General features: G+C 47.0%; 1 protein-coding gene across 4 annotated transcripts; it reads left to right on the forward strand.

Moving 5' to 3' along the window:
• The first annotated feature begins 1391 nt into the window (after positions 1–1391).
• On the forward strand, positions 1392–16908 carry ORAI2 (ORAI calcium release-activated calcium modulator 2). Of its 4 annotated transcripts, none has more exons than XM_068910303.1 (4): positions 1392–1479; positions 3179–3224; positions 5671–5911; positions 11725–16908. In XM_068910303.1, the coding sequence occupies exons 3-4, from the start codon at positions 5684–5686 to the stop codon at positions 12268–12270; spliced, it is 774 nt and encodes a 257-aa protein (XP_068766404.1). In that variant the 5' UTR covers positions 1392–1479; positions 3179–3224; positions 5671–5683; the 3' UTR covers positions 12271–16908. The 4 variants fall into 4 exon arrangements, with proteins under 4 accessions (XP_068766404.1, XP_009676401.1, XP_009676400.1 ...); XM_068910302.1 differs by lacking the exon at positions 1392–1479 and adding an exon at positions 4211–4397; XM_009678106.2 differs by lacking the exons at positions 1392–1479; positions 3179–3224 and adding an exon at positions 2262–3136.
• Positions 16909–19167: the final 2259 nt, after the last annotated feature.

A 19167-nucleotide genomic window follows, 5' to 3' on the forward strand; every position in this document is an offset into this window, starting at 1 on the left:
TGACAGTCTTCCTTGCTGGGGTGGCTGGAAGTAGCAGTAGGAGCTGTGTTTGGTATGTGTTGCTATGAATTCTGAAAAATACTATGTCGTGTTGTGGTTTTTTCAGTGTCAGTACTATGTCTTCCGGAATACAAAGACGCTTCCTAGTGAGCGGCTTGAAGGGATGTTTCTTTGTTAAGAATAAATGCAAATACTCTGTATTCCCCCTCAAAATGGGGAAAACATCAGCTGTAGAGTACAAAAAGGGAAGTGCTCCCATCTGTAGTAGACCTAGGAACAATTCTACAACTGTTCTGTTCCAAATATAGCACCAAAAAGGGAGTAATAAAGGGTTTAAATAGCCAAGAAATGTGACCTGCTTAAGTTTGTTTCTTGCTCTGGATTCTTTCCTAAAGCAGTCCCTTCTGCTCTAAAGGAGAAGACTGATCTGGAGGGGCTGAGTTTGCTGCTGCTCCATTTCCACGTGCATTCATACGTGCGTGAGCCCCCAAGAGACAGCAGTGTTAGCGCTATAACTGAGGTTTTCACAGTCTCAAAGGTTAAGGGCACACTTAGGATAAGGAGTCCTTTTGTCTCTTTAATAAGATAAGTTTTTGGGGATTGTTTTCCTCTATTTCTCTCCCCCCCCCCCAACAGAAACGAATTCAGGAGGATGGGCTTACTTTGCAATAAAGCTGACTGACACAGTGCGCTGCCCTGCAGTGTTTTATCTGGTTTTCAAGGAAGGAACTCCCTCCTCTTTCCCATAAGTCTGTTGCTATCCTTGCTCTTTTGATGGGCTTATACAGGATTTCCTGCTGAGTCAATAGAGGAGGAATGCAGGGAGACGGCGGTCTGGCTTTGAGAGCCCTAGTTTGCAGAGAGAGTCGTCTTTTTTTGTACTCCAGCCAGAGGTTATTGCGGCTCAGCAGAGGCAGAAGTCAGCGCTGCCTTTTGGACTGGTGTAAGCGATGACTCGCTGGCGTGTGTCTATAATCCATAATTGAATAAAAGCACGTTTCTATGCCATCGAACCAACACCTTCTCCGCGGAAAGGTTGGGAGATGCAAGGTCCGGACCGGGTGAAACGTTTTTATCAGTGTTGTGTTTTGTTTCAGTCGGCCTGCGAGTCTGTGGAGCTGCAGGCCTGCTTTTCTTCCTACAGAAGCGGGGCGCCCCGAGGGCCGTCGCCCCGGGGCTGCCGGGCCGGGCCGGCCTCGGCCCCCGCGGTGCTCGGCGCTGCGCGGCGGGGGCGGGGGCGTGGCCGCGCAGCCCCGCCCCCCCGTCGCTAGGGGCGGGCACCGCCGCCGCCCAATGAGGGAGCTGTCACGTGGCGCGGGCGGGGCCGCCCCCGCATTTCCTGCGGGTCACGTGGCGGGTGCCCGGCGTTGCCTTGGCAGCGGCGGCGGCGGCGGCGGCTCCCGCGCGGCGGCGGCGGCGGCTCCCGGGGCGCCGAGCGAGGCCAGCGGGGGGGGCGCGGCGCGGTCGCCAGCCAGCGCGGTGAGCTGGGGGCCCGGCCCGCCTCGGAGGGGTCGTATCCCCCGGGGGGGGGGGAGGAGGACGAGGGGGGAGACACCCCCCCCCCGATGCCCGCCGGGGGGTCGCTGCAGGCGGGGGTTCGCGGCCCGGCCGGCCCGGGGACGGTCCCCTCAGCGGGGGTCCCTTTGGGGAGGGGGGGTCCCAGCTGTGAGCGGGCTGCCTCGGGGCTGGGGGGTTATTTTTTTTCCACGGTGCTTTTGGAGGGGTGTCCCCAGCGGCCGGGGGGGGGGGTCGCATCCTGCCTGGGGTGCGTTGGGAAGGAGGGGGAGCAATGCGCTGCCCGGGAGGTGCCCTGCGAGTAAGGTGCCAGCCGGGGTGGTGGGACGGGGGGGTCCGATCCTGCGGGGGGGGGGGGTCACATCCTGCCTGGGGCTGGGCGATCCCCAGGGGTGCTGCTGGAGGGTGCTCCCCGATCGGGAGGGGGCACGGGGAGAGCTTCCCCCGAGGGAGCGGGCGGGAGGAGGGTCGCGGCTGAGGAGGGGCCGGGGTCCGGGTGGTGGGGGAGCGAGGGAGCCCTGGAGCGGGGGGGGGGGGTTATCCCCTGGAGATGTGGGAATGGGGGATCCCTGCCTTGGGCCTGTCAGAGGGGAGCGGGAGGGATCTGCGGCTTGCCTGCAGGATGGAGAAGGAGAGGGAGGGTGGAAAGCGCGCTTGGGGGGTGTGAAACCTTGGTCTGGGGGAAAGGGACGTGGGGGAAGCGCGTGCGGGGCATGGCCGGGGCCGGGGTATGGCCTGCTGCTTGCCCCTGCCCCGGTGCCGGAGGGAGCCGCTCCTCGGCTGGGTCTCCAGCTCGGCCCTGCCTTAGGATCTTCTTGTCGCCCTCTAGCAAAGGGGGCCCGGAGGCAGGCGGTGTAGCGGGGTCGGGGCTTAGGCTCAGCCATGGCGTATGGTGTCCTGAATGCTATTATTCAGGAGAGAAAGATGATAATGCAAATATGCCTAGCAATCTCCGGTTGGTGGCCAGGGCATGGGGGAGAAGTTGGATATGAGGGGAGGGATCTGGAGTCCTGGAGCCGTGCAGAGGAACGGATAGCGCCGCTGAGACAGCCTTCTGCGGGCTGAGGCGTCTGGAGATGCTGGAGGTGGGAGAGGGAGCCGCGTAGCTCAGGCCGGGCGATTGCTTTGCTGCGTGCCGTGAAGAAATCCCTGCACGTGCGCTTGCATCTGTGCAGAAGTAGCTGAGAGCTAGGGTGTGGCAAAGCCTTTCCCTTTTCTACTCGCTGCTGTGATGGCCAGCGCCAGACAGAGTAGCAAAATCAATAGTAGGTAGCACTCGCAGGGAGGTTTCCTTCTTCCGTGGCATGAAATGAAGTGGGGCCAAACATATGGGTGCTGTAACGGACGTGAGCAAAGACACAGCTGGGACGAGCAGCCAGAGCTGGCTATTAGGCTGAGGAAGAGGTCTCCTGGGAAAGTCCTGACTCTCAGCCCAAAACTCAACAGCCCTGCGCTGATGCTGTGCAGTAAGATTTAGAGATTCCTGTAGGAAAGTTCATATTTCTGTAAGAGCCAGTGTCCAGAGCTCTAAAACTGCAAGTCAGGGCATGAAATACCCAGAATCTCTCTCCCTGATGCAGGCACCTGGCTAAGGAGTACTTCTGGAGTAAAGCTGCTTAAGGTAACTGTGCATGTGAAACCTTTCTTTGATGTTGTGTTTCAGCCCTCGAAGCCCTCCACCCAGTCCCCCCATGTCTGTAGCCAGCAAGGTGAGTCTGTCCCGTGCTATTGCTTTCTTGGGCTAAATTTGTGTTTATGGATTTTGTTCTGAAGTTCTGTTTACTTCTTTGGGAACATCCCTTGAGCTGCTCCAGGGTGAAAGTTCATCCTTGTGGTATTTCTGGCTTATTTTCCAAAGGAAACAAGCAGATGTGATTGGGTGCTCTCACTCTCCCTCTGGAGCTTCTGAACCCATTTGCCTTTTCAGTGGAATTTGTCCAAGGCGTTGATGTTTCAAAAATGCTAAGTTCCTACACGTTTTGTGAAAATAAATGGCAGCATAGAGGCCCTCAGTGTCCCGACAAAGGACAAGGCTAATAAGTTCACCCCGCACTAGGCATCGGAGAATCCACACAGGATGTTGTCACAGGAAACAGAGCTTCATAATCTTGCTGCTCACAGGGTGCTTCTGCTCCGTTCCCTGCTGCTGGCCTGGGGATGGATTTTTTTTTTTTTTTCTCTCCCCCTGAAAAATAGGCAATTCTTGCCTTTTCTGGAAATGCAAAGCAAGCAGGGAGGTTTCTCTCTGTTGCTGTGTTCTGTTTTTTATTTTTGTGATCCTTGGGATGTTTTTATAAACAACTTTTGTCTTTTACTTTCCCACCCACCCCGCACTCCAAGTAATTTGACGACTCTCAGTTTCTCAGTGATTCAGGAGTCCTACTGGAGGATTGCAGGGGCTGTAATGATTTTGTAATGTCAAAAACTGCCTAGAAGAGTGGTCTTGAGCTCTCGCTCTCATCCTTATGTCTGAGGGGGTCAAAATCTGAAAGCTCGTGGAAGAGCAGTGCTTGAGAAGGGCAAAAATCTTACAACCTGTGGTGCTTTCCTTTAGTTGCTGCTGCAGTCTTATCTTGGTTACTGTGCCTGGAGCAGCCTCGTTCCTTTTTAAAAATAACGTTTGAAGTTGTGGGCAGTCGGTGCCCTTTTATCTTTGCCACTTCCTCAAAATTCGCAGCAAACATTGGTTTATTAGTTGTCCTCTCTGTTGCCATATGGCCTGCGTATATGGAGAGCTGAGTGGAGCACGGGGGATGCAGGCAGGCGTCGGGCTCGTGTCAAACGAACAGCAAGGTGCTTGTGACCTCGAAGTGTGGTGCTGAGACTAATTAGTACTACCCCATGCGTGACTCTCTGCATTCATCTACTCCTTCTAGGAGCTGGTAAGTATTTATAGCCCTAAAGGTCCCACGTGATGCGACTGGCGTTGCTACCTGTCGCTGCCAGGGAGGTCAGTGGTAGACTTGTGGGTGTGAGGACTAATCGGAAAATCACCGTTTCCGTTTTTCAGCAGACTGGGAATTGGGTTGTCGGTTTGAGATGTTTGTCAGAGTTAACAAATTCTTTCTCAAAATGTACTGCGAATTCTGTTCTGTGTCTGTGGATGACAGTGAGATAACGGGAGCCCTTCAGGCAACCGTGTGACTAAGTTGTGGTGTAAGGGGGGGGGGGGATTGGTTTGGATCTAGAACTTATCTGTACTGACAACTATGGCATTAACCGCCTGATACTGTCTTGCTGCTTTCTCACATCTTTTCAGTGTAGTCTGTTGAATCTGAGGACACTGAAACTCCCTGGAAGGAAGCCTGCTTTTCCCCTTGGAGTTGTGTTTTTCTTTCCCCCGTGGGAAAAGGCACTGATGGAAGCAATGGAGAGCGATTAGTGGTCAGATGAGGCTGATAAGTGGAGTATGGGCGTGAGTGGTTTAGGAAATGTAGCTTTTCACTGCGGGAGCTCAGCAAATTTGTTTGTTGACCCTACGCAGCAGCGTTCAGCTGTATGACTGTGTCCAGTCTTGGGGTAGAACTGTGCCTGTCTGAACTCAACTATGATGAGTGGTGGTTTAATTGAAAACCCTGATTTTGAAGTTAAAAAAAGTGAAAAGTGAGTCCCTAAACCTGTTTGCTGGAGTTACTTTGGTACTCTAATAAGATGCATTGGACCTGATCCATGATACAGTGTGGAATTAAACTGTCAGCTTAAAACAAAATGATAAGATGAGGAGCCCGATTTTCAGAATGTCTTTATGCAAAAAAAAAAAAAAAATATATTATGGGGAAGAAGGGTAAGTATTTTGGGGCATTAAAGGGGAAAGTTGAGATTTAAGCCGTTGCCAGCTTTGGAATGTAAAGTCATACTGTGCAACCTTCCTGAATTCATACTGGAATAGTTTCCAGGCTTGCTTGTGGAATCTTTTCTAGTTCTCATGGTCATTTTTAGCAATTACAGAAGATCCTTTGCCTGTTTTGTGTGTTTCAAGTCAATATGTTGTGGTTCATCTTTTATCTGCTGACTGAGGGTAACTTTGTTTAACCACAGTTTTCTCTTTCCGTCCTATCCATTCACTAGATTAGTCCTACAGTCTCTTGTATACCAGTAGCTGATACTTGTTCTTCCTGCTACCCCCTTTTGAATATGACTGTTTTATTTCCTTAGCGTCTCTTTCATCATGAGTTCTGAATTAAATGTTCCGGTGGATCCTTCCACTCCTGCTTGCTGCTCTGAACCTGGCACAAAAGGCATGGATTATCGGGACTGGGTCCGCCGCAGCTATCTGGAATTGGTCACATCAAATCACCACTCCGTTCAGGCCCTTTCATGGAGAAAATTGTACCTGAGCCGAGCCAAACTCAAAGCTTCCAGCAGAACCTCTGCTCTGCTCTCCGGGTTTGCAATGGTACGTTTATTTCACGGAAAACACTTTTTGGATTGTGTAAGTTTGGGTTCCGTAAAATCATCAATTAATCAGTGCTGTTTCCTTCCTCTGAGGGAGGATGTACTGTTATTTCCTGAAGGGGTAGGAGGCATCTGCCTGTGGGTTTCTGTTTGGCTGCTGTTGAAAAGTTTGAGGTTGTCTCTCTCAGAGCAGCATGAATACGTGAGCTGCCTAACAATCAAGGCCACGTGCTCCCAAATCAGCCCTGTAAAATACTGGTCCCTTACCTGCCAATGGTCCTAAGCGTCGCATCAGTATTGCGAAACAAGTAGGACCTGGGCTCTCCTTTGGCCCTGAGGCCAAATGTCACTGGCTACCTTCGCATGAGGTTCCCCTTGGTCGTAGAGCTCCTCTGGGCCCTGTGGTGGTGGTAGTCCTAAATATTATCTTAATTTTTGTATGCATTTTTTCAGGCTGCAGTGCCTTAAAATAAGGTGGAGTTTGGGTCATGGTCTGCCAGAGCAGTTTGCATAGCATGAACTGAGAGATGGTTGTGTTATTCTGGGGCATTATGAGCACCTGTGCGAGAGGCTCTGCACACTCGGACAACAGGGCTGGTGTTGAGAGGACTGTGGAGCCTCAAGGGAGCCAAACCTGGTATATTTTTGTTAGTGCTGCTTATTTGGAATGATCCTTAGTACTTGCTTTCCTCTGTGCGGCACTTGGGTGTTATCTGGAAGCTATTTGCATAGGTCAAAACCATGTCAGGGAGCAAGCAAATACACAGCATGGACCATCAGCAGTCCTGTGTTCAAGCCTGTCTTAACTGTGGCATTGGCAAAACACTGACATGCTGTGACAGGATGAACTTTCTGACCTTCCCTCTGGTGCTTGCATATTGAGAGTGAGAATTTAAATCCGTTTCAGGGAGGTTTTCCACTCAGGAAATGGGCAGATGTGGTGTTTCTGAGGTCTGGCTGCTGAGTGCGCGCTTGCAGAGGGCAGGGTGTGAGAGCGGGAGATGATGTGAAGGGGTTATATGCTGAAGCTTAGGAGCATTGGGGGAGAGAGAGATCTTGGGAACTTTTCAGATAGAGCTGAAATAAAACAGTAAAGCTCTTTTGCTCTTGTTCTCCTCATCCTGAACGTGAATTGTCTATAACGTTATGACGGTGAATTCTGTTTTGGGTGACAAGCATGTTTTTGGGACAGAAGTTGCAGAAACGTGAGCAGGGAGTTAAGCAGTGGCAGTCTACAAGAGAGAAAGGGTGTTTGGTTCCATTGTGATTCCTCTTTCCTCGCTGACTGTGTGCATGGGATGCTTGTAAAACATTTTGTGCGACATATGTTGGTTTGTAACCAAATTTATGTGCTAAAACAGGCAGAAGGTACCTTCTCATTTTGAAAAGGTTGAGTGTTCTCCTGAAAGTTCTTTCAGACTTGCAAGCTTTCTTATTCCAAATAGCAGTTTAAATCTTGGCTGTTTGTGCCTCTAGGTTACTTGAATTCTGTGCTAATTATTTGTGGTTGTCCTCTTTTAGCATGATTAATAAATGAATATAGGGAGAATTGTATAGGGCTGTGAACTTCGATATACCTAGGCAGCCTGATTAGGCGAGCGAGTGTCCATGCCTGGGTGTGTTGTTGCTGGCAGCCGCAGGATGCCACAAAAGCTTGGAGCTTACCCACCTTGCAGGGCTCAAACCGTGTATCTGAAAACAAAGCACTTGTTCTCGACTGGCAGGGCAGAAAGTAACTGAACGTTGTCAGCAAAGGGGGAAACTAAACCATGTATCTTCTGTTTATGACACATGTAACCATGGGCTAAGGTTATCCGTTTTACTTGGGATTACTTGATCAGTTGTTAAAGGATTCCTTTACCATTGGGTTTTTCAGTCTGACTGTAGTGGACCCCAGAGCTGGTGCCAGGGACTGCTGCTGATTTCCTCTTAAACTGTTTAAAAATCAAATCAAATCAACGCAATAGTTGCAAGTAATGGTAATTTTAGATCACCAGCTTAACATATTAAGTACACCTGGAATTGGTGATCCTCAGAAATGAAACTTTTGCAATGCTGGCATTCTGTTTATTAATAAACTTTTCCCCAGCTGATCATATTGGGCTGTCCAGTAAAAGCTGATCTGTCTCTCCATTGCTACTTGTTCTTCCCTGGTATTTTGATAGGCAGGTACTTAGTAAGCAGATGTTTACTTTGCTCTAATAAGAGCATCTGTGTGGCTACTGATGAAAGTAGAGCAGTTATTTAGAGCTAAATAGTTCCTTTGAAGTCTTATGTGCATGTAACTATGTCAACAAATGTTTTACGGGGCTTGGCTAGTGCTTTATTTACCTCCCTGCCAATGTGTTTGAGTCAAGCCAGTTCCATATTGGCTGAAAATTATTACTAGCTGATGGCTATTTAATCAACAGGCAGTGGCTTTGATCCAGCTCCTTCTGGACAGGCTGTAGAATAATACAAACCTTCCTCATTATTTGATGCTATCTTTGGTACTTCTGGCAGGGAGATGGGCAGATCAGAAGGATGTGGTTGCGTTCCAGTTCCAGGTCTGTCTGGAGGTGGGTAGGGTCTCTGTGCCTGTTGGGTTTGCCCTGGGAAGATGGCAGATGAGGGAGATAAGTTCCTAACTCGTAGTTTAATATTTTTCAGAAGTATTCAATTTATTTTAGAGCTTCATTAAACCTCCTTAATCATTTTCCTGGTGGGGTTAAAAGCTATTACTGCGCACCAGCCTTCTCAGCATTTGTCCAAATGCCACAGGATATGCATGTTTGATATTTAAAAAAAAAAAGAAAAGAAAAAATCCAACAGATTGACTGGACTGATATTTATTACAGGCTGCCAAACCATCTGTGTGAATGTAATGTTTTATGTTAAGCCATTTGTCATCCTCTTGCCTGATATTATCAATCCTGGTCTAAACTTCTCAAGATGAGCATCATCTTTGTTGTGGACAATCTGGGGACTATTCTGATCTGAAAAAAAAAATATATATATATATATAATCGCATGCAATTTAATTGCAGTTTAATTCTAAAGTGTCCTGAGCAAATGACTCATTAGCAGACCTGTGAGTGTTGAGGTCAACAGTGCAATTCTCCAGCTTAAAATTAAGTCTATGCTGAAATAGTCTCCTCCTCAGCAGAGTGCCTTAGTGCCTTGCAAAGTCAAGCCCTTAATATCTTGGCTTCTGGGAACAGGTTAAAATAAAAGGGTCTGTTATCACAAAAGAGTATAATTGTATCAAACATGACATATTAATAGTTTTACAGGCTAAGCAGCATATTTAATGATTTTTAAATAGGTTATGTCAGCTTGTCCTCTTTCTCTTATCCCGGTCAGAGAATGACATGACAGTCTGTACAGGGTAAAGCAGTAAGAGCTCACTCACCTTTCCAGTACCTGTTTTGCTTAAATGAACTGCTTTTCTGCCTTGCTGCCCTGTCTGGATTGTTGATGTTTTTCCCTGAAATACCTCTTACTGAGCCATCAGTCAGCGTTAAAAATTCATCACATTGCACAGCTAAAGCTAGCCCTAGGGAATAGGTTAGTCTGGGAGGAAACATCCAATTAGCCGAAAACTGCTGCTCATGTGAAGGATAACAAGTAGAAATTGATATGTTGACATCAGCCAGGCTTTCAGCTTTAATATAAAGCTATAAATTGAACATGCAGGTAGAATTCCTGTTCAGCTTGCTGAATGCTAGGTCTCTGGGTATTACAGCACCTAGTAGTGAATGGTATACCTGTAGCTTTTCCTGTCTGATACGGTGTGACTGACAGTCACAGCCCTGTACAAACATATACCGTACAGAACAGGACAGCAGAGTAAGTCTCATCTTCTTGAATCAGTACAGGGGGAACTGCAAAGAGAACGTAGGCAAGGCAGCGCGGCGTACGTTTCGATTAACGGGCCTTGCTGGCGATGGACAATGAAGCCAATCCTACGTTTACTTCTCCGCTACGTGACGCAAACTGCTCTAAAGTGCACGCAAGAACCCTACAAAAAACTTCATAACCCAAACAAAAGGCAGAGAGTGTCCAAGAACTGTATGCTTACACTTTTGATGTCTCTAATATCCTAAAGGGCTGATGCAGGTATAAAATCTAGAATGCAGGGACTGACTGCTTGCCACCTAAACGTTAGGTGTTGGTTGCCCAGACTTGACTGTGATACCGTCGTTCAGGCTGCTGGTGGTCGCACAGTTAATCGTAGATAAGATGGCAGTCATGCCAACACGGGCACTGGCTCCTTCCTTTTCTAAACCTCTTCGGAGCTACCAACAGTGAGAACACTAGCATATCCCCTGTTGTCCAGTGCCTAAATGTTATCAACAAGCAATGCCAGACTGAGTGATGCAGATTATTGTACAGAGCCTGAAATGGCTGCGCAGCACTGGTCTCGTTTAAAGATCGGATCCTGGTCTCGGGTAAAGTAATGATGTTTCTGTTCTGCAAAATCCATCTCTGCCCCCCAGAATCAAGCTCTTTGTTCTGACTTTACTTCTCATGATGGTCTTGAGAGGAGCTGGCCTGAGGCAGGTGTGCAAACATCAGCTTCCCCTTTCCTTAACACATGGGAAGCTTTGCTGCACTAGAACAGCAAGTTGTCTGGGATCGCCGAAGGTTTTGCCTGTTGACAGCCTTTATTTTACTGTCTGTGCAAATCACTAAGTGCAGCTGCAGATTCCAGCAAGCCACTGGAGAGCTAGTAGAGGGCAATGTGTGATGTTCTTGTCAACTGTATTTGTAGCCTCTCTTAGCAGAGGGTTTTTGCAGTCCTTTGAGGGGTGACACTTCACAACCTAGCCCAGAAAGTACTTATGTTAACTATTTTACTTCATGGATAGGTTAAATCATTTTCCAATTTCTTATACTAAACCAGTTTCAAACCTGTTCAGGAGTACAAGTACTCCTGTTCTCATGTCAGTAGGGTTCCTTGCTCTCTTGCACTTACTCTGTTTGTTAAGTTTTAATTGATTTAAAAAAAAAAAAAATCCACACTGTGTGTACAAAATGAAAGCTTTAGTGACTTACTTGAGATGAGTCTTATTTTCTGGAAACAAAAGCTATTTAGTGGAGTTGTTGAACGTATCCATAAACCAGTAACTGCCCACTTCTGTTGAACATATCAGTAAGGTATTAGATCTCAAGGGAGAAATTCTGGGCTATAAATAACTTGTATCTGGACATATTTGTAATAAAAAGGACTTAAGATGTTCCAAGAATAGAAGGCAGCTATTTTAACTATGGAATAACTTAAGCTATAAAGACACTTGCATGCCTCCCCTGGGAGGTAGTGTAACCTTTCTGGCAGCTGGCCAGAAGGGCTGCTGCTTTTGCTTTTCTTCATGCTCAAGTTGAGTTTCTTTACGCTCAAGTTGAAACTTCCTGTATTGCAACTGCTAGTGGTGAGCAGAAGAGGAAGGTGTGATGGGCGGGAGGGCTCGCAGGCTGTCAGCTGCCTCCAAGCTACACTTGTTGCCTAATGGGTTCCTTCTGTTGCGTGCTTGGCTTGATGCAGTTCGTATGGCTCATGGTTGCAAGGAGAGAGCTGTTATTTCAGAAAACTACAGTGCAGAAATATGCACATAAGCCTTGAGGAAAGGCCAAGCTGCGGACTGTGTGTACGTCTTCATGGGAAACGGGAATGATTAGGCTACCATTCTAAAAGCATTTAAGCGTACCTTAGGCACTTTTCCTTAATAAAGATGCTTTCCTGGATGAAAGCCTTGCAAAGAGGAAAATAGGAAAAATAGCAGCTGTTAACAGTTGGTTTTTGTTGTTCTTGTTTTATTGTTCCTTTCCCCACAGGTTGCCATGGTGGAGGTGCAGTTGGAAATGCAGTACCAGTACCCTCAGATGCTGCTGATCGCTTTCAGTGCCTGCACAACAGTGCTGGTGGCCGTTCATCTCTTTGCCTTGCTCATCAGCACCTGCATTCTGCCCAACGTGGAAGCAGTGAGCAACATCCACAACCTGAACTCCATCAGCGAATCCCCACATGAGCGCATGCATCCCTACATAGAGCTGGCGTGGGGCTTCTCCACAGTCTTGGGAATCCTCCTTTTCCTTGCGGAAGTTGTGCTTTTGTGCTGGATAAAATTTCTGCCTGTGGACTCCATCCTGAAAAATGAGACCACCATCATCCAGAAGCCCAGTGGCCACGCGGGTTGGCAGGCAGCCCTGGTCTCTACCATCATCATGGTCCCAGTGGGTCTGATCTTTGTTGTCTTCACCATTCACTTCTACCGGTCTTTGGTGCGGCACAAAACGGAGCGCCACAACCGGGAGATTGAAGAGCTTCACAAACTGAAAGTGCAGTTAGACGGGCATGACAGAGGCATGCAGGTAGTGTGACAGAGAGGCAGAGGGCTGCTGCCAGCAAATCTGCTTAGCTGAGGCTAAGAGCAAAATACCTGTTTGCTAGTTGACGAGACACACCAATGAGGGATTGTTTTGAGGCTTAACTATCTAAATGCTAATTGCCTGCCATATGTAGCTGTGGGTTCTAGTGCTGTTTCAGATGCTGTGGTCTCTGGCCTTTTTCTGGTCCTACACACTTCTATATTTGAATAGACACTGCCATGGAGTCAAAGGCCAAAACTTTATCTACCTTAACGTTGGTACAAGTAGCCAAATATCTGTATTTTTTACAAATGCAACGTTTTGTTGCCAAGCGTAAAACTGCATTAGCTGTCTAAAAAGCCAGTGTGTGTGTAGGACCTGTCTTGTGTGTCAGACCTCCCTGCCTGTCAGTGCAGCAGCACTTAACTGGCAGCTTGTTTCTAGAGCTGAGCTGGTTAAGGATGGTATCTGCAGTCGACTTGGGGACATCCAAGAAAGCACAATAGAAACTGTGAGCGTTCATCGTCTTTGTTCTGAAACGGGTGTTCCAGAAATAGGAAACCAGAAAGAAATCAGCCTTAGCTTTTCTTTTCTTTTTCTTTTCTTGCTAATCCTTACTATATTTTTGCAGCTGGGGAGGTAGAATTTCAAATTACAGGAGGCTGGGAAGCTCTGTCTTACTTGCCTCAACAGCATTTGTCATCTTAGGTTGAACGCATGCCAAGATCGTGTGATCTTTCCAGTACGAGGCAAGAGTACCCAGGGAAGGCTTACAGGTGTTTTCATTTTAACGAGGACATTCTTAAAACAGAACAGTGGCAAGGAATTTAATGAGACATAGAACTTTGAAGGACTAGAAAAAAGCAAGTTTCAAGGAGGTAAGGAGTAATAGCACATAGCATGCTCTGGAAATCTGTTGCTAGGTCGTCTTCGTTTATGTACTGTTGCAATGTCTCTTGCTAGCCTGGTTTGCTGGAGAAAACAAGCCCCGACCCTGTATATTTTGTCAGTTTTGACTGTCAGTTGTAGCATTAGCCTAGCCTGCAGAAAACGAACGTTTCCTTCTCCCCCACCAAAGCGAACAATTCCTCTGGTGGAACCTGGAGTTGTAACGATAAGTCTGATGGAGCTGGAGCCAGGGGGAGAGCTGTATGCCATTAAAGAGATATCACATTGCATTTGAGCTGGCTTTTTTCAGCAGCAGAGAAAATGACACTTGCATGTCTGCATCGCTTAGCAAGGAAAGTTTGTAAATTTTACTAGCATCCTTTTCAGTGAAAACTTCTGTAAAAATGATTTTATGATTTATGGTAACTTTATGGAGGGAAAAGTGTTTTGCAACCATCAGCTCTTTGAAGGAAAGGTATGGCTTTCCGACATGTAGCACTGAAAGACACGTAAGCACGTTTTCTTGGCCCTGCTCTGCACTTGAACATCACAGTTGTACAGACTCTCAGGCCTTACAGGTTTCGAAAACCATTAAGGATGTTTGCAATGCTCGGTTTAACCCTAGTCCTTTATTCCACGGGGATTTAAGAAATCTAATGTCAGTATATTACATGTCAGCTTCCCAGAGTGCATGTAACTCCCAGTGCCACAGGAAAGACTCTCCCTGTGTTCCCCTCTGAGGAGAGCCTTGGGAACTCACCTCTAATCTCTCTTGTTTACCTGCGAGTTTGATCATTGCTGAACAAGTTGCTTAGAGCCGTGTCTGTGGCTGTCATCTGTTGGTCTTGCCTCAGCTGGCATGTACCATATTGGCCAATCTGCAGCAAAGAGAAGAGTTTGTGAGCGCTAAATGCCTAGTCTGTACTGCTTGTGCTCGTATACAAAAAATGAGTGTTGTCCAGGAAGTGGGTGGTCATAAAATTCATTTGGTGGCCCCAGCAATCTGCCCTTTCTCCCTCCTGTTTCTTTTTTACCACAATAAAAATTAAAGGTTTATATAATAAAATCAGAGTTGAGTTTTCTGCCAAGTATTACAAACGTAGGCTTCTATACCAACAAAATCTCTATTGTGAGGCCAGAGCCAGACCAGGTAGGGTGAATCTCTTGTCTATACTTTGTACTCTCCTATCACATCAGCAATAATAGGACTACCTGTGGGTGCTGTGGAGCCCAGGAGGTTTGAAATCAGTTGTAGAGAAAGTATTGAGCTGTTTTTTGTAATTTAAAAAACAAAAAAAAACAAGTTTCACAGTGCACACGCAGTGCTGTGAAAACAATGCAGCTCACTTGGAAACAGCCAAATTGTTCACTTAATTCACTGCAAATATAATAAACTTCAGCAAATGGAGAAATGCGGTAGGGGCTGTGCTTTGATTTTTCTAGACTAACTTGGTAAGGCTTTGTTGGGGTCAAATGCAAGATAGTCTCAAGGCAGCAGATCTGTGACTGGAGAGGGATTGCCTTACTCCAGCGAGGAGTTAGGGGTACGGCTTGAGATGGTTTCCCAAGGGGGAATGCACTTAAAACTGCATAATCATGCCCTTTTTCTCCCTGCTTTTGTTCACAGCTGTTTATAGTGTCTCTCTGGGTGCTGAGTTCTCCTTTCCTTCGAAAGTCCATGGGAGTATTTTTGCTCTTTGGCTCTGGCATCGGGGATCTTTCTAGTCTACCCATCACCTTCTCACTGTAACTCCTCTTACTCATCTTTCCCAAGAATAGCGCTGTCTTTTCTTGCTTCTGCCTCTCTTCCTCGATCTTGTTTACATCTCCACCACTGTTTGGGTCCAGACTTGTGTTGCAGAAAGATTGTCTGTGGGATCGGTGAGCAACGGAAATGGGAATTCATCCATAACGGAGCAGGGACGCTGCGCTTGTGCAGACAGTTGTTTCTATGCTGCAGTGCCAGAAAATCCTCCTTGCTTCTGCCGCTACCCCCGTGGCTGTCAGCAGGATTCCCATCAGTGAAGCATGGAGATGCTTTTCTATCTGCCCTGCTGCTCGTGTCCCAAGGCCTGGCAGTGTGCCGCATTGCGTCCTTGCTTGTTGGCTGGTGCCTGGCCGCGAGCGTCCTGTGCTGTAACATCGCTGCCGTTCCTTGGGCTCGTGGGGTTTTGTGCAGCTCCGTTTGCCGATGTGCCGGTTCCTTCCTTGCTTGCATGGAGATGCTTCTCCTGAGGGTCTCGCCCTCCGGCTGGGGCTTGGCTAGGCTCTGTCCCCGTGGGTTTGTTGGCTTTCTGTACCGTCTTGGGGCCTGGGGTGCTTGTACTAGGGGGTGAGTGTTGCCCTAACTTTCAGCTCCTTTGGGCTGGGAGTCTCCTGGCCAGTTCTTGCCTTGTTAAAGCCATTCCCTGCTTATTCAGTGGGGCTCAGCCAGGCCCTGGGCTCCAGCCTGGGCTTGCTGGAGGGAACAGCCACTGTCTTGCTCTGGAGTCTTGAGTCCTCCTTTTCTCTAGTTCTGTTTGGGCAGCTTTTCCCTAGCAGAAAGCGTCCCACTACCAACTCCAGCCCTGGAAGGGTTCCTCGACCGGCTGCTGCCTGCCTTCCCTAAAGAGGGGACGAAGCTCTCCAGCATCGTGATCCAGTCCTGCTGCTTCTCGTTCCCGGGCACCTCCTTGCTTTACGAGGTGACTCCTCTCTCCTCCCGTCGTTAGCAGGAGTCAAGACTGGGCCTGACAGCGAGCACGAGGAGCTGACGGCGCCCGGGAGCAGTATCGGGTTCTCTCTTTGGCTGCGGGTAGCGGCAGCTCTTATTTTGCGAGCTCCCTATTTTTAACGTAGCTCTGGGGCAGGCCTATCTCTCCTCACCTGTCCCTGTTGTGTTGGTGGATATATGACTTACGGGAGAGCTTATCGCAGGAGGAGATGGAATAGATGTTAGATTTGACAAGCTGGGCCTGAGCCGCGTGACAGATGAAAGTGATATTGTGCAAGAGCCCCGGGTGGGGCGCCTGTGCTGTAAGTGCTCAAATATGTGGAAGTGTTTATAGAAAGCTAGTGGACAGGGTGCAGCCGCAGCGCTAAAAATCCTTCCATTTCTCGACTTTGGGACTCCAGGCCAGGCAGAAGGTTGCCATGTGCAGCTCGCCGCGTGGGCAGGCTGCTGCTGTGACCGGGGCGAGCCAGCATCACGTGGCTTGCGCTCACGGTTCCTGTTTGGGATTTCATATCATCCTTTCTGTTCTTTCCCTTCTTTTAAAAAACAAATAGCCCTCAAGATTCCCTGCTGTTATAGCTTTCTCTTCTACCCCTCGTTTTTTTTCTACCTTCAGACTGCTTCCTCTGTAAACCCCCGCCAACGGGCCACAACCTCAAATTCCGATCCCGGCACAACTGCGCCAGCCTGTTCGCTCTCTGATTATCTTCTCACGCGCTGTCTCCTCTGTACCTTTTCTTAAACAAGAAAGTGGTTTCGGTAATTATTTGCTGATTGAATTTGAAAAACATTCCTATGAATACTTACCTGTATGTACAATTCGGGCTTGCCTCTTTCCCAGGGTTGTTAAGTGACCGATACTGAGTGGGATGTTGATTCAGTTAAGTGCCAGGAGAAGAAAAGCCTCTGTGTTTTAAACTTTGCCTATTCTTGTTTTTATCTATGCATGAACAATATTTTATGTAGAATAATACTTGTAGAATAATACAATCTCAGTTGTTGTCTAGCTGTGTGAATGAAAGTGGATAAACATGCAAAGTTTTACATTTCTTGCTGATTTCAGACTGATTTTTTTTGAAAGGCAGCTCAAGTCCTCCAGCATGCTCTGTGGGTTAACTGTGGGGTTTTTTTTTCTTTTGTTTTCTTGTGTAGCTTGGTCTGATATTACCCTTCTCTTTTTAAAGCATATGAGTAAACATCAATTTGATGCACTTGCTTTTAATTAAGGCCTGATTCTTGAAACATGTTCTACAAGTGCTAATCACGGTTAAGGTGATAAAGAGCTGCAATAGGAAATACTATAACATGAAAACCATTGAAGTTGGTCTTACATGAATGATATTAGCATAGTAGCTAAAATTATTTTTGACAGCTAATTAGTTGAGATTAAAACCTCTTTATACTTTCCTCAGTTTTCTGTGATACTTGATAAGCCAGACCAATTGTTAATGTTCTATAATGCTGCAATTCTGACTTTTTAAGGAGAGAATGTACATAAAGTTTTATAAAGTAATACAGAGCTGCTAGGTGTGTTATTGATGCCATTTTGAACTCTTTAAGAAGATGCCCAAGATGCTATTTAATAGGTGAAAAATGTCAGAAGCTAGACATAATAATGACTGAGTAGTGACTATAAAGTTTTGGACACTGTTTTTTTAAATGAAAAAGTATACTATGAGCCAAAAGCTGAGGGCTTAGTCTAGTGTTTTGTTTTTTTTTTTTGTTTTTAAAACAATTTAAGATACCAGCTAGGAAAAGTTGAAATTTTCTGGCTGGAACAGCAGCTTTCACTATAGTTTGAACAAGGCAGAAGAATTCAGCTAATAAATGCAGAGCACAGTATGAGCTAATATTGTTTATCTTGTTATTGTGGTGCTCTGATTCATAAGGAAGCCATCATTTGCTTTCATTGCGGAATGGAACGGGTATGCACACAGAACATATCTTAACAGACTGAGAACACAATATAAATGAAAAAGAGAGTATTGGAAATAAGGGCCAAATGCTAAAAGAAATGCTTTATTGATGCAGTTGGCTAAGCTAAGAGCAGATTACTGAAGAGGCTAAATACTGTTAAGAAGAGAATACATCTGTGAAAGTCCACTCTGTCTTTCCTCGCTTAATGTGGCTTTTGTCTTGGGCTCTGGCCGGCTGCCAACACTTGTCCTACTCGGCTGAAGGTGCTCAGATCTGATGGAAGCAACGCACCCAAGATCGGGACGCCCAACGCTGACCTTGGGATAGAGCACTCTTACCCGCTGTCTGAGCCCATGGGGACCAGCAGTATGATGAAGATGACGCTAGGCCTACCAGAAAAGGTTGGGAACCATTATTTTAAGAGCACAGGTTACTCGGCTCTGCTTTTGGGAGTGAGCAGAAGAGGCTGTAGCCTGCAGGAAAAGTCTTCCTCATAAAGCTTGTGAGCATACTAGCTGCGAGCAAGTTTCGACTGGCTCTCTTTGGAGTGACGGTTTTCAGTCGGAGAGGGCGTGCTTTGCCTGCTGCTGGAGCCTTAGGTCTGCCGGTGGGAGTGGCCCTTGCTGATCCCTGTAGGAGTTATTATGTAGCTGCTGTCCATTTCTGGTTAAATATTGGGGTAAAGTGCGACCATGGAGCAGTGTAGTTGTATCTGGTGACTTAAACTGATTTAGAAATATTGATTCAAGGCTTTTCTAGTAACTGTTAGTTTCACTGGGCTGAAGAGCTCCCTCCCCGCAATGCCTGAAGCAGAGGGCAGTGTCTACAGTATGAGTGCACTACTGTACATTGAAACTTGTGCAGTGTGCCAAGAAGTACTTCTAGAACAGGTTATAGCGATATAGGAATGCTGAAATCCCATGTAGTAAATGTGCCCTCTTTTCTTACTGACCAAAACCAGCCAGCATCGTTAAGTATTGTTTTATTACTGTGGGTGTAACTATGTTGAATGGTTTTGATGACACAACTGTGTTTATTAAAGAATCACATCTTTTCCATGGCATACCTTATTTGTCAAGAGCCCAGAAGTTTGTTCGGAGCAGCTTCTGCTACAGCCAACTCCTTGACTCTTAGGTACAAGGTATGACACAAACCTGATTGTTGGAGGTGCCGAGAAAAAAATGATAGCCCTCAGAGTTGCAGTTCCATCTCCCAGTTTCTTATAATCAGACTCTTGCTACTGAGAGCTGGCAGCAGAGTTCAGGGATGACAAATGACCTGTCTGAGCTGTCTCCACAAAAGAGTCTATACTGGCCCTCTGCAAATACTGCTCTTTGATCCTGGAAGATATAGGTCACACACTATAACTATGATGAATCCTCTCTGTTACA

This window comes from Struthio camelus, chromosome 16 (assembly GCF_040807025.1).
Source record: "Struthio camelus isolate bStrCam1 chromosome 16, bStrCam1.hap1, whole genome shotgun sequence".
Lineage (NCBI taxonomy): Eukaryota > Metazoa > Chordata > Aves > Struthioniformes > Struthionidae > Struthio > Struthio camelus.